Here is a 15,625-nt window from a genome sequence, read left to right on the forward strand (position 1 = left end):
TACCAATCTGCATTGCTGACATGCATTATCCAATTAATTACCCACTATTGTGCATAGTGATCACGGAGAATGTTAACAGACAGCGTATGCATTCCGGCACGGTGACACTCCTAGTATATGGACGATGTTTAGCGATTATTGAACCAGTTCTGTGAGTGTTTAAACTTCCCACAGCAAGCCAGCCGGTGTCCAGACAAACATTCTATTTACAAGGTCTGTATATTATTGCCTGCTACATGTTGTCCTCTATTGAATGTCACGTTTTGAAACGTATTGTTTAGGATCTTGACACTTTATGTCCGCATATGTGGCTATAGCCCGGAGAACATTTCCATATGTTTAAACTATACTGCCAGATGCAACATATGTCATATTTGGGATTTCACTTTCTTAGTAAAGTACAAATTCTAGTACTTCTTTTGGTTGAGTCCCATCCGGGATTCGAACCCGCACCCTCAGAGTCAGGCACCTAATCGCCAGCACACAAAGTCAGCCGCCTAGCCCGCTCAGCCACCGCGACTTCCACCAGCCGCCTAGCTGCCAGCTTACGGCAGCAATTCTGTTGAATGAAAATATTTCACGGGAGTACTTGTTCAACATGGGGTCTGAAATGTGAGAGCACAACCCAGTGCAGAAATGGGTGTATACCTTTGATGGTGGCGATATTTCATTTTGACATAAAAAATATTTTTCGAACCGAAACGAGGAAAATACGTTGCCAACTTTTGCTCACTTCGCTCGTATACAAGAAGACGGGTCATCTGCTGCGCTACCGTTTGCCTACCGTGTTCACATTCACCGTTGTGTTGAACCCATGAACAGGAATCTATCTATTCGTGTTAAAACAAAGAATCGAGACAAACAGGAATAGAACCCATAAGCGATAGACAGAGTCAACTAAGGGAGCCAAATCAGTTTCAACATCTTTGGTCTCAAGTCACTAGCCGTTCCCATGGTCCTGCATGCCGGGTATAGGGCTCCTGAGTGGGTAACAGCACTTCACGTGACCTTAGTAATTCCGGTGACAAGCAACATTTCAAACCTTTCCGAATGCTGTCATTGCTGTGAACCGTTAATGTTTACAATCTAACCGCCCCCATTATTACAGGTGTGACAGCCGTGGATGGTTGTACATTTGGTTCGGTCTAAGAAAGTCTTATTTGGCGGTCGCGCAATTTAGAACCAGAACTGGTCCTTGAATACAGGCATGTCACCAGAAGTCTCGTACTGGAAGTAAATGGGACCCGTCACGCATTGGCACGCGGAACTGGGGACCAGCTTTCGAAGTAGCGCCTGGCGAGACTTACTCTATTGTGACCCTGGTCACAACAGTAAGTTAACTGATTCCCGTTATCAATACACAGGACCGCTTCGATGGTTTACTGGATAGAGCATCCAGTTAAAAGAGGTATTTTGTTGTTACCCTTCCTGATGCTCTGCACAAAGGAGATAACAGAAGTGTTTGGCAGCGTAATGTGTCGGGTAGCCAGTTGGGTACCTCACCGATATTAGCCCGAAGTTGAAGCTGACAGACACGACGCACACGTGTTTCGCCATCGTTGCAATAATCAATAACCAGTGTATAAAAAAGACAAAAAACAACAAACAACGCACAACATGATATTATTAATTGGCCTACAATTACACCCAACTGTGTACGTCGTGAAATATCGCATTTCCCTTAATAGACTCATTAGGTCGGGGCTCTGGTTGTATTGAAATATTCAAATATATGACAAAGGGGGCGCTACCTGGCGGTAAAGCGCGTCGTACACATCTACGGTGCTTCATGAAGTGTTTTTGTGGCCTTACGTAAGTTTGGACTCGTAATTTCACTTCAGAAATGTGTTTAAGTGTATACAAATACGATGGGATGTGATCACGAAACATTTCGAGCCAGAACTGTATGCTTTTTAAATGTATTTGTGGCCGTAATGTCGGTGGGAGCGAGGCGAGCCGCCGCCCAAGTTCGCGGTGTGCACGTTCTTGGGGGACTGAGAACCTGTCTTCATCTGGCTGTGTTCTTTTCTTTGCTACTCGTACTTTCCAATGATATTGAGTCGAACCCAGGACCAAGAACACATAAAGATACTGAGGGAGAACTTTGTGATTCTGAAACGTTAAACGAAATTAGGGACTTGAGACGAGAAACAAAGAAAAAATTCGAAAAACTTTTCGGCCAAGTAACAATGTTAGAACAAGATTTGGTTACGCTCACAGAAGAAAACGAGGAACTGAAAACAACCGTGACACGTTTAACAAACAAAATTGACCATCTAGACAACACCTCAAGACAGAACAACATAATACTGTACAACATCGAGGAGACATTTGGAGAATCAAACGAAGACGTTACAAATAAAGCCCTCGATGTTATTCAGAACAAAATGGGTATCAAGGACATAACAGAATTTGGCCGTGTTGCTCGCCTGCCGTCTGCGACACGTGGTGCCAGACCGGTGCTAGTTACCTGTCTCAACTTTAGGCACAGGACAAGGATCCTACAATCAGCCAATCTTCTTAAAGGACACGGCATCTCCATTTCACAGGATTTCACGGAGAAAGAACAGTCCACTAGGCAAAAACTCACAGGATTCATGAACCAGGCCAGGAATGAAGGTAAATTCTCCACTCTTAAAGGTGATAAAATCCAAATCGAAAACAACCTTTATCGACTAAACGATACTGAAGATGAATTAATTCTCTTAAAAAACGTTTCCTGTTCGATCTGCTGATATTGACTCGAACAAATAGGGGCGTGGCGAAGTTCCACGCGCAGTAAATAATACGTGGAATGCTGTTCTGTGGAATGAAGAAGGTCTAAAGAACAAAATTTGCCTGGAATAAATCATTTCCTCTTTGAAAGAAATCAGCTTTGTATCTCTCGTGGAGAAGTGGTTAGGTGAATGTGAGGAGTTATCATTCCAAGGATAAACAGTGTTTACGAAGTGTAGATAAAAACGTGCCTTTAGACATTCCGGTGGAATAACTGTAATAATCGCCAACCGTGAATGTCTCTGGAGTTTCGTCACTAATACCGACGGAAAGTAACAACATACAACAGATACATGTGTGTATACCAGATTATCACTTTTCCATATTTAAAAGTGATGTTTTCGATTCACTGGCAAGTTCCAGTGCATATGCTGGTGAACTTGTTTTTACTATTTTTGGAAAATGATGTTAACAAATCAGATCAAATGATGGTAGTAGAATTATTATCCAAGGTGTTTTTAGGTGACGATACAAAAATTACGTTGTCAATGGTAATCGAGGTATCTCTCGATTGGTGCTGGTCTAAATACGCCACCGACGACGCCATCGAAAAACGTGCGTCACGTGACACTGTGAACAATAAACGTATATTGAACTTCTGAAAAACCGTCTATTTCAAGACAAAGGTGGAGGTAATACAACATGTTTCGCCAGTAGTGGACAAAGTGTTGTTGACTGTGTGCTTTGTTCGTACTATGGTTTTGAACTTTTAGATCATTTTACATAGTCCGATCAAGTTGAGTCGACACATCTGCCAATAACGTTCTCGTTACCATTGTCATCGAACAATAATGAACATTTCTACAATCTTTCACCTAAAAATAGATATCGTTAGAACATTAATTGTTCGCTAGAATACCTGCACAACTGGGATGTGCTACCAGCAGATGTTATTAACCTTTTTCATTCCTTATTGATAACGGTGACGTCAGTCTTCAATTATGCAATCATGTGACAGGTTTTGTTTTGGTATTTTTTGTAAATCTAGTGTGTTGTTGACTAATAATATCTCAAAGGGAGACAACTGATATGATGGTGAATGCAAAAGTGCACGTGATACCGCCGGTGCTTTCTGCGTGCAGTTGAAGCGAGCAACTGTAAATGTGATAGACAAATCTATGTCGAGTCTGTGTCACGTTATAAACAGCTGTATGCTGCTAAACTGTCTTCTTTATTTTATACCCCAAACAACATACACTGGTGTTTGCGGGCGGATATCTTGGAATACCCTATATGCTATTACGTGTATTATTTCAATGCTATCGTATCTTTTAACCTAGATGCTTATGATGTGTCTAGCTGGCACCGAATTTGACACAAGAATTACATCATCAGAAAATATAAGCATAAAACTTGAAGTACATCTGAAAACAACTGGATTCTATGTTTACCACAATTTGTGATTTCCACAGAAAGTTCATTTAAGAATAACACTGGACTCAACATACATCCTTCCGAAAACCGGATGGACAGTATTACTATTTAATCCCACAGTGGAAGTTGTGTATGAATTATTAGGAAAACAGATGAGTATCATACACCTATCAGGAAGGTAGGGTAGCCTAGTGATTAAAGCGTTCGCTCGTCACACTGAAAACCCCGGTTCGATTCCCCACTGAAGTTTAATGTGTGAAGCCCATTTCTGGAATTTGCTGGAATATTGCTTTAAAAGGCATAAAACTATCTCATTCACTCACTCACTCACTCACTCACTCACTCATACAACTATGGTCCAGGTAACCATACAGACTGTATAACACGAGCGAATCAATCTGATTTTTCAAGCGGGAGCATTGACAACAAGCGCACAGCCAGCTTGATGGTGATACCACTGTCGAACATTTGGAATGTCTTTTGCGCTTGAAAATCATTTAGATCTAGTTTCTTGAAAAAGGTGTATTATGCGGCAGCAACGTCACTGCTGTTACCAGTGAAGCATGCGAATGTTATTATCGTTAAAACTGAGTATGCATTCTACATATTCCGTAATTGGCAGTGCAGGGTTGTTTCCCTTAGATGGACGGATACATGTGCGATCGTTGGTTTGTCCGTTCTTAGTTAGTTCGCTTTATGGGTCACATAAATTTTTGTACTAGTGGAATTTATCACTTTCTTCGTGCAGCATCAATACAACAGCCAATGATATGGTTCAGTGCAGCTATGCAACACAAACCCAGTTTTTATGTTATCTGCCAATCAAGGACAGTCCACACAGAGCCAATCAAACACCGAGCAATCATTTTCAATTATGTATTTGAACTTTATGGCATCTTATCATCCGTCCATTTGGTGTGGCTAGTACATTTTTAACAGTTTGCTAAAGCAACCCTGAACGTTTGAAAATTGTGAGAAAATGCCGAATAAAAAAAACAGAACCCACTGACACTGCAAAAACATTGAAACTTAACTAAAAATGGAAGATTTCATTTTTTACTGTCCTCGAATGAACCTGGAATTAAAGTACGATGTTTAAATATGTGCAGTGTTCACTTTTTGAGCTAAATATCAGGAAGGACATGACTCGCAATAGATGAAGTTATTATGAATTAATCGAGGGATAATAACTGGTATTATTCATAGCATCGCTTCAAACGAATGTGTGAAATTCTGTCTACCGACAAATCCAAGCGCACCTGTTACAGGACTGAGTGAGTTTTACCTCAATATTCCAGCAATATCACGGCACCAGAAAAGGGCTTCACGTCTTTGAGCAAGAGCCTTCATACATGACGTGCGACATAGAGCAATACCATGTGCTGTCTTCAAAATTATCATTTTGCTGTAGATCTTTTTGGAAAGGTATATTTGGCGCTACAAATTTTGAAACAAACCTGGCGGTTGTAACCTGCATGTGTGTGTGTGTGTGTGTGTGTGTGTGTGTGTGTGTGTGTGTGTGTGTGTGTGTGTGTGTGTGTGTGTGTGTGTGTGTGTGTGTGTGGAGAAAAGTATTTTCCAGTTATTATTTGCTCTCGCGATCACCACGTATCGATCAAAGGTAGTTATTGCAATTTGAAATGTCTGATTGGGCAGTCGGAATCGAATTTATGCCAAATGGTGTTGCTGACTTTTATGACTGCGATATTCCATAGAATATGTCTTATATTCGAGACTACGAATATGCCGACAACAGATTAAATTACCTCATATTGCTACTGCACTGGTTCGTATAGGATGGCATTTGACATATGTCGCTTTCAGTTCAACCATTCATTAGGGAGGGAGAGAGGGAGGGAGTTTAGTTTTTGCACTGGTTTTAGCAATAGTCCTTCATTATCAAATGGACTTCACATATAGAACCCATGTGGGAAATCGGACCAGGGTCTTCGGCGTGACGAGTGAACGCTCTAACCACTGGGCCATAGCAACACAGCATTAGCTGTGGTTGTGTACATCCGCCCACCCAGGTATACACATATCAAGTCGTTTGATAGTAATAACTATCCTATGAATTATATGAATGTGGGGTCAAACCCGCATATGGCTCCGCAAACTGCTAAGCACAGTTGTGTCCCTTAGTGCTGCAAGGAACCGCTGTTTGTTGGTTAAAATCCGAAATTCGAGTTGAAGCATGGTATGATTGGTATGAACGTGTGCCCATATGTATGTAGACCAATGCATCCATTTCGCACGGAGGCTTGCACTATTGGCCAGTGCCAGGTGGTGTCTAGTTTATATCCACCAGGCAGTCGTGATATGTAGCTAGTCAGGAAAGGTGATAAAACAACATTATACTGGCCATCAACCTGGGAGGCATTGTGAAGAAGAAACAATAGAGGAATGTGGCCTTAGAAGCATGACACATGGTATTGATAAATCTATGAGTTAAACGTGCCCAGCATGGAGCAGAACCTCAAAGGCTGGGTGACCTTGTGTCACCATTCAGACCCCATAAACCTAGTTGAGTAGTCTGGTACATTCACTGGCTCTGAGAATGAACCATTCGAGGATTTGAAGGTTTAAACGCTAGTGGAGTCAATTTGATGTACTGATTTAAAAAGTAAGTAGGACATTCTATACATTTTCAGTTATTTCCATGTATAATGCGTTATTGCTTTATAGCAGTGTATATAATAGAATTTTGATTCGTGGGCAATGGGGTAACCTTGTGGTTGAAGAGTACGCCCGTCACACCGAAGACCCAAGTTCGATTCCCCACATTGGTACAGCTTGAGACCCCCATTTCCATTGTCCCCTGTCGTAATATTGCTGGAATATTGCTAAAAGCGGCGTACAAATAAACTCACTCACTCTCACTGGCACTGGAGCGTCTACTCCCTTTAAAAGGCTCAATAAAATGGAATGGACTGTAGAGGCAGAACAGCAGTAGAACAGCATTGCTCTGCGATCTTGGTTGGGTACATGAATGCTGTACCATTATTTTAAGAACATAGTGTGTGTACAAGTCTTCTGCCTTGGCAGCAATACGTGACTTCGAATATCCACTGTATCAACCAGATTTAACGACTGTGTTGTACACTGTAATTGCTGTTTGACAGGTTGGAATGTTACATGACCAATATTGCACAGTGCAACCGAAATATGACACATGTGGTACAATGTAACCGGCGAATGACACAATTGGTATGATGACATCGCATGTCCAAACATGGTGGTGCACTCATTACCTACCTGCCTAACCACAAAGCTTCAAAGGGCATTGCTGTATGAATCTGCTTTTGAGAACATAAATGGACATTGCTCTATTAATCTGCTTTTGAGAACATCGGCTCCGAGGGAATCTCAAGGCTAAATGTCGCAGAAAGCTCGCTAAATGAATGTTGTCCTTCCAGAACGTAGTATGTGTATAAGTCTTCTGTCGCCATGGCTGCAAGGGCTTTGGATATCCACTGTATCAGCTAGATTTTACACCTTCAGATTCCAACCCCCACCCCCCTCCCAAGTTTACGAAAAGGAAACGTGTGTCAAGCAGTATGCAAGTTCTGATAACGTCATAACTTAGGAAGATGGGGTAGCCTAGAGAGTAAAGCGATAGCTTGTCACGCCGACAACGCGAGTTCCATTCTCCACGTGTAGAATGTGTGAAGCTCATTTTGGTGTCCCCCGTTGTGCTAATGCTGGAATATTGCTAAGAGTAGCACAAACCCAAACTCACTCACTTACACATTTCTTCTGTAGAGGGATTTTTACTCCACCAAGAGGAATCGTTTGACCCCAGGACTCCAGCATGGTAAGCAGAGGAGTGTGGACATGGGAGGTAATCAGGTGGGAAACATAATCAGCAGCCACTTCCAAAGCTGCAGTCTATGATACTGGAAGATTCCTGCATCCCCTCTGATCTGCATCAAAAGGGCAATACCAGCCATTTCGCCCACAATCTCACCAGTGAAATGTGGAGAGTTGCGTCCCTTTGTCTGTGCCTACATCATACCAGTTAACGGTCTTCACCACCATAATGAACATCTCTGAACTGTGTCAGTCGATAGTTCATCTTCTGCCAAACAAACGCCTAGAGATGACTAAACCACGAAGTCAGTTGAACTCCCTCGCTTATTCACTATCTCATAGACCAGTGTACTTTTAAAGTGCTTTAGGGAATATATTGTCTCGCAGTCTCTGAACCACATTAGGTCGTTATTACAAGACACGTGTTTCTTCTGTTACCTGTAGGTCTTTATTGCATGACACTTGTGGTATATGTTACCTGTAGGTCGTTATTACAAGACACGTGTCTCTTATGTTACCTGTAGGTCGTTATTGCATGACACCTTGTGATATATGTTACCCGTAGGTCGTTATTAGAAGAGACGTGTGTTTCTATGTTACCGATAGTTTGGTAGTACATGACACATGTGCATATGTCGTTGGCACGTTGCCGATATAGGACACGTGTTGTAACTGATATATGGCACGTGTTGTAACTGATATATGACACGTGTTATAACTGATATATGACACGTGTTGTAACTAATATATTACACGTGTTGTAACTAATATATGGCACGTGTTCTAACTGATATATGGCACCTGCGTTGTACGCTGTAAATGCTATTTGATTGCAATGTTACATGGCCGATACTGCACAGTGCCACCGAAATCTGACACACATGGTAAAATGTAACCGGTAAATGACACAACTGGTATGATGCCATCGCCACACTTGTTAAATGCAACCAACATTTTATACATAAGGCGCAATGTACCCTATATTTAGCATTTGTGGCACAATGCATCTTATCAGTAGCACACATGTTACAGTGTAACCGGTACTGACACGTGTTGCGAAGTAACCGGAATTGACAAGTGTATACAGCGCACCGGAATTGACAAGTGTATACAGCGCACCGGCATTGACACGTGTTGCGGCCCAGTCTGTACTGACACATGTTGCACTGCAATCGGTATTGACAAGTATTGCGGCGTGGCCTGTGTTGACACGTGTTGCTGTTCAACCAGTTTTGACACATGTTTGAGTACAACCGGCATTGACACGTTACAGTGTACCGGTATTAACACGTGTAACAACGCCAGTATCGACATGTTGCTATGCAACCGGTATTGACACTTGTAACAGTGTATCGGTATTAACATGTGTTATAGCACCAGTATCGACATGTGTTATAGTGCGTCCGGTATTGACACGTGTAACAGCGCAGTATCGATATGTGTTACAGCGCAACCGGTATTGACACTTGTTGCAATGCAACCAATATCGACTGATTACCGGTATTGACACGTGTTGCAGTGCCAACGGTATTGACTCTCAAGATCAGAAACTGTCTGTGAAATGTCCCTTTATGCATTCCCGGTCAGAGCGCAGTCTGGATGCAGGGCATTATATATTTAGCAGCAATTATCCCTGCAATTATAGGCGTCTAAACTGTTAATATGTCCCACATCCACTGCACAGTAGTCGCGGCCGTTGTAGTGTCTGCCTTGCAGGATCAGTGCTTACTGTTGCGGAAACTAATCCCTGGAACCAGGTAGGTAGAATTAGTAACATGCCTTGTAATCAGAGGAATATGTTATTCGCATCACTTATTGATTGTAGGTTGACTCAACGTAGATGTATGGGTAAATAACTGCGGAGGTGAGATGCAGCATGCTTTAGGTCATCGGGAGGAAAATAGTCAATATTCACAAGAATAACAACATATGGCTTGACTAAACAAGACTTCTGAGAGGAGGACAGGATTTAGAGGCTAGTGTATTCAACTGAAGAGGCTGCTTGAAAACATGGCACCACAGGTTTGAACTGTGACGAAGAGTGTTTCCGGGCAGACAACAAATCAACTTTAGGTGGTTCTAGAGAAATATGCCACCTCCAACGGCGAAGAAGGGCGTGTTTATTGCCGGGAAGAAAAAGAAGGTCCCAGATCCTTGGTGCCTCGTCTGTGGCGTCAACCTGCGTCTCGACGGTCGTAGCTTCATCGTCCTCACGAGCGGCGATGCTGAGGAGACACGTAAACTGTTTGTACTGATTCTTGGAGTCCAGTTCCGGAGTGACTACGCCTCTGTGAATTTATGCAGTAAATGCGAGAGATCACTGAAAAGGATCAACCGATATGGAGGGCTTGAATCGTCTAAGTCCGAAGCTAATATTCTGAAGAAGTCTCTTGCGGAGAATCTAATGAAGAAGGGCCAAGACACTGTTGAGGCTAGCGAATCTGATAAATTTGAAATAAATAATTTCAAAGGCACAAAGCCAAAGCCCGGGGCTAAACAAAACATCAAGAGTAAGTTCGACTCAGAAATGGAGAATTACTTGTGTTGTTTTTTCGCACACGTTTGCGCAACAGCGTGTCAAGATTAATTCTGAAGGGATCCATGTGTGAGTTTCATACAACTGTTAATTTCAAGGGGAGTGTTGTGAATTTGTGTCGTGTTATACTTCCAGAGTCAGAGCCGCTGATTGAAGAAGAGGCTGAGGAGTGGAAGGAGAACCAGGACTGGGAACAAGACGCAGACGACAGCGAGAACATCGACACAAATAAGGTAGTCGCAGGACCTTGACGCTTGAATTCATTAATACACTGTTGACTAGCGATGCTAGCACTGAGAAGTGACAACGACATTGAATATGTTCAGTTACTGGACAACTGGCATGACAGACAGAATCACCTTCCCGGTTTCACTTCAGACTCACTGTTCATGTTAGAACACCACAAATCCGGAAGTGGTAATTACATGCACTTGATGTATCAAGTCAGTTATGCAAGACATGCTTCACAGTTAATTTAGTTTGATTCTTGTACCATAAAGTGCTGCAAAGTTAATTTGTCAATGACAGATCTCCATTTGACTAATGACTAATGACCGACAATGATATCAATAAGTACCTACATACCACGTAGCAGATATCAAGTAGCCCTGGTATTTCTTTTCAAATTCCAGTGAGAGTTCCTTTGGTAGTAAATGGTATAGCAGTAATGTCAAAACGGGAAATTCAAAGATATGATCTGTAGTACGTATTAATGGACCTGAAAGGCACTCTGTACCACAGTGATATCTAAAAATATCACGTAATAAGTTTGCTCGCATATGTTTAAAGGTTAATTTCCACTTGTCAGAGATAATATTTTCCGATAGTTCAGCTCTTCATTTATGTAATTCCATCTGCACTTAATAATGAGAGTTGGTAATAGTTTCATTGCAGTGACAAATCAACAATAATGATTCAACACAACCTTGGAACCTAAACAATGATAGGCTGCTGAACAATTTGGATATTTATAGTAAGGTTCAAAAGTTTGGGTTCCAGTAGAGCTGATCTGGCGAAGTAGGTAACGTTCCAAATAGCAAATGTCGTGTATTTATTGCATATTTTTTTCATATCATGAAGTGTTCTACTTTGTCTGTCTGACAGTCCCTGAACTGCATTAGTTTCTTTTCCGCTGAGCCCTTTCTATGATGGTAAAGATTTAAATGAAGTCTAGATTTCCAAAGGTTCAGAATCTTCCTTATCACTTTGACTACTTTTCATTTTAAAAGGAATTGTTTGTTTCTGTCGACATGTATTCAGAGACTGAGAGTTTAGTCATGTTCTACTTCGTACTTCTGTTACTGTGTTGGGTACCATGGGAAGCGTGGGCCACTGTGATCCTCGCATGGAGTACCGTAGTTCTGGTGAATTATCATGATTGAACGTTAGTTTTAAGTAACTTGAGTTTTACGCCGCATTTAGCTATATTCCAGCAATATCACGGCTTTGGACAACAAATGTGGGCTTCGGACATAGTGCCAGTGTGGGGAATCTCTCGAACCCGGGTGTTCAGCGTGACGAGCGAACCCTTTAACCACATGGCTACCCCCACCTTATTGACCGTGTTGAGTACCATGACTAGGGTGGATCATTGCGATTGACAGATGAGTACCATGACTAGAGTGGAGCATTGCACCCACCGTTGAGTACCATGGCTTAGGTGCATCATTGCGATTGACCATTGAGTACCATGACTCGGGTGGAGCACTGCAACTGACCGTTGAGTACCATGACTAGGGTGGATCATGGCGACTGACCGTTGAGTACCATGACCCATTCAGATATTGTGATCCTCGGATTCATTACCATGGCTAGCGTGGATCACTTTCATTCTGTATTGGAAAAATACAGTGAGTTTAGAAAGATACAGAATTGATGTTGGGCAAATAGTGTCTGGCCTGTGGTGTTAATGAGGTGTGTGGGTTCAGGGGGCTAGTTCACGGAGAATGCGAACAAGACTTATGTGGAATCTGACCTTGTGTTTAGGCTGTTTGTGAAAACAATCTTGTTTCTCATCACCAACCCAAAAATTAGACACGACGATAAGAACATTTGTTTTTTAAACAAGACAAAATGCAACTTTGACTCTCAAAATGTGCAAGAACTTTCACACTTCTAAATTTTGATTTTTCATCTGATAAAAGGTGTAAATTTCCATAAAAGGCAAAGGCTTTTGCGAATACAATAAATATAATATAAAAATAAAATACACCCGCCCTATCCGTATATTTTTTGAAAAGGTAATAAGAAACAAGGTTATTTTTACGTTTTTATTACTTTTTCATCTAATTTTATTATTTATATTTATTTTATTCGTTTTATTTTATTTTATTTTTTTTTTAACATATGACAAACAATATAAATATGTTTACATGGGAACAGACAGAACCTTGGACATTACACAGACTAGTCATGATAGATATTCCCACCAAAGCCACAAAGTCATCTGACAGGGTTCTTGAAACCTCTGTGTCAAAATGTGACTTGCTTTCTTAGATGCCGTTCGGTTTCTTGAAAAAGTCCAAGAAGGACAAGAAAGACAAGAAGGACAAGAAGAAAGAAAATGAGGCAGTCGTCGATGACGCCAAACCTGAAGACCAACAACCCATCGTGGAAGCTCCTGACGCCGACCAGACTCCTGCGCCGCGAGTATTTAAAGAGGGGACTACACTGGCCGCGATGGCGAGCACCGTACCCAAGAAACCGCCTCCAGTTAAGGATGATAGTGAAGAGTACCCGGATGGTGGGTTTGATCCCAGCAGTTATGCTGCACCTAGCAACGACACCAAGACCAGTCAGCCATTCACACAAGTAGGTGAATTTTAACCTTTAACCCTGTGACTCCCTGTAAGACGTCGTGGGCAGAGAACATCTGTATATTTGAAAGCGTAATCCGTTTGATCTGTTTTTTCATCTATGTATCTGATGTATCCAGATATGTCCATACATAGAGACATCCATGATCCTTTAATGTATCTGTGCATGGACACGTTGTTAAATCGGTGTATCATAACATTTGAACTACAGCCAGGAGACAAACAGTGACGCTTACAGCAATAGGACATGGCGCAGGTTGATGGGGTCGAGATGACACATGTTACAATAAACTCAATTTGCATATTCACAGTGTATTCTCTAACAGAATTCGATACGTTTGACTAGAAAATCGATCTGGATTACAATATGGATAGCATATGTGCCCAGGCTGGATGTGGAGCTTCTTTATTTCGTTTATTATGATCCTTACTAAAAGTACTTTTATTACAATGATAAGTATGACACAGCTTGGTTTATCTAGCCTTGATTGAAGGCGACCCCGTGAAGCCACAGTATAGTCCTTACCCTTGCCATTGCCCCAGGTCATTGGAAATGTCCAAGGCCTTTTGATTAGGTGTATTCCATGTTTTGGCAGCATGCCGAAATGTGTATTATTTTGAAAGTTATGGTATATGTATAAATATCCAGGTTTGTCATGACGTCCATAGATCTTTGACATGTCCTAAATCATCAGATTTTCTGCATCCTATCAAGGCATATTCTGCAGACGTATTCCAGTTCGTAGTAGTTACATGTTGAAGGAACCGTTGGCGAATATATGCATCGCCATATATGTATATACCTTTACATGTATATGGAGGTATATATACACAGCTGTATACACGCGAGCTTATCTGACTGCGAAGTTTCACAACAAACAAAGGTCTGCTGACTAGGGGCCATTTCAAGAAGCAATCTTTACTAAGGTTACCCTTAACTCCCATTCTTTAGCATTGCACTAAGGTTTCATTAGTGACTTACGATCACGTTAGTGCTTTATGAAATGATGCCCAGTGGACAGGAATGATTTTTATCAGTAGACAACTTCTGAATTGCCATGGAGGCTTGATGACGGTGTTAGCATCTACGCCGAAACGACGCATCCATAGCGATATTGATGATGTTGTTTTTATTCTTCAAACATCGTTACTATTCATCATACAAGCTTCTAAATGTCACTCAGTGAAGGACTATACTGAACACAAACCCCGACAAAAATTGTCCATGTAGGTTTGTTTGTCACATATTCATTTTCAATAGATTTCTCCCGTATATGTACTACCTATGCAGTAGGTTTGAAAAAGCGGACACACCATTCCCGATTATCAATAATGTTATTTATCTATTATATTTTATTTGGTGTTTGGGCTGCCTGTTCGCAACTTTTGGTGGCCATCTTGAAGTTAGTGGCCATATTGAAATGGTTTTGATGGCCCCTTGGCTATTTATACTTGCACTCGAATAAAGAAGATGTGAACAAAATTTCATGCATTTAACTCATGACGTTTTATCATGGGACCGTGAACCAGGGTGCTTCTGTAATGGCTGTGATCTGACAACCCGAACTCATGTGGTTGTGTTCCCTCTCAAACCAGAGGACACCTGGTCTCGTGACAAGTATCTGGGCCCTTTTAAAAGACCGATTCAAGTGACAAAACAAATCTGACTAGGTATATAAATCTCGTAGGAAACAAAATCTATGCTTAGCGAGAGATATGAAACAGAATTAAGGCATTTTCCAAAACGGGGCTATGGTGAGAAAGGAACGAGAGTATTGTGTATGGACAATATAATGGGCATGTTCTACACTGGATAAACGAGGGCATATGAGTAGGGGTAGTGTGTTTATGTTGATTTGAGTGTCACATTGGCCCAGGATGAACTATTCTGAATACATACTTCGGCCTTCCCGCTAAGTAGATTTCGTGCAGCCTGTGTTCATATCACATTAACACCGTGGCATTTCCTTGGGACAATATCGTGTGTAATTATGGCATATCTGCTAATTATTAGCCTTCATTGTCATGCATGGAGAGAAGCCTATTATATTCTCACAATAGAAATAAATATAGTATTATTATTGATTGTTTACAGTTTGGAAGGAAACTTATTGTAATAATAATGTAATTGTAATCAAAATTACTGAGGAAGATCTAGGTTGTATTCACCAAAACTGCCTCGCATACGGACGAGGATCGAGACATATTTACTCATTTAAGGCATACAAATACCGGTTATTGTTGGTTATGAATATTCTTATGACATGGTAACACAACTTCTTGCAGGTTTAAGTTTAATAGCTCCATGTCGGTG

At 41.4% G+C, this 15,625-nt stretch overlaps 1 protein-coding gene across 3 annotated transcripts in view; it reads left to right on the forward strand.

Annotated features, from left to right (window-relative positions):
* LOC137295688 (uncharacterized protein AH6.3-like) overlaps positions 1 to 15,625 on the forward strand; it is a 34,907-nt gene that overhangs the window by 14,945 nt on the left and 4,337 nt on the right. For 2 of the 3 annotated variants that reach the window (XM_067827171.1, XM_067827172.1), the window contains exons 4-5: positions 10,631 to 10,728; positions 12,992 to 13,306. In XM_067827171.1, coding sequence (XP_067683272.1) covers positions 10,631 to 10,728; positions 12,992 to 13,306 — 413 coding nt within the window. Of the gene's footprint in view, positions 1 to 9,741; positions 10,470 to 10,630; positions 10,729 to 12,991; positions 13,307 to 15,625 lie in introns of those variants that run through there. The other variant, XM_067827170.1, reaches the window with a different exon arrangement.

This window comes from Haliotis asinina, chromosome 9 (genome assembly GCF_037392515.1).
Source record: "Haliotis asinina isolate JCU_RB_2024 chromosome 9, JCU_Hal_asi_v2, whole genome shotgun sequence".
In the NCBI taxonomy this organism is placed as follows: Eukaryota; Metazoa; Mollusca; class Gastropoda; order Lepetellida; family Haliotidae; genus Haliotis; species Haliotis asinina.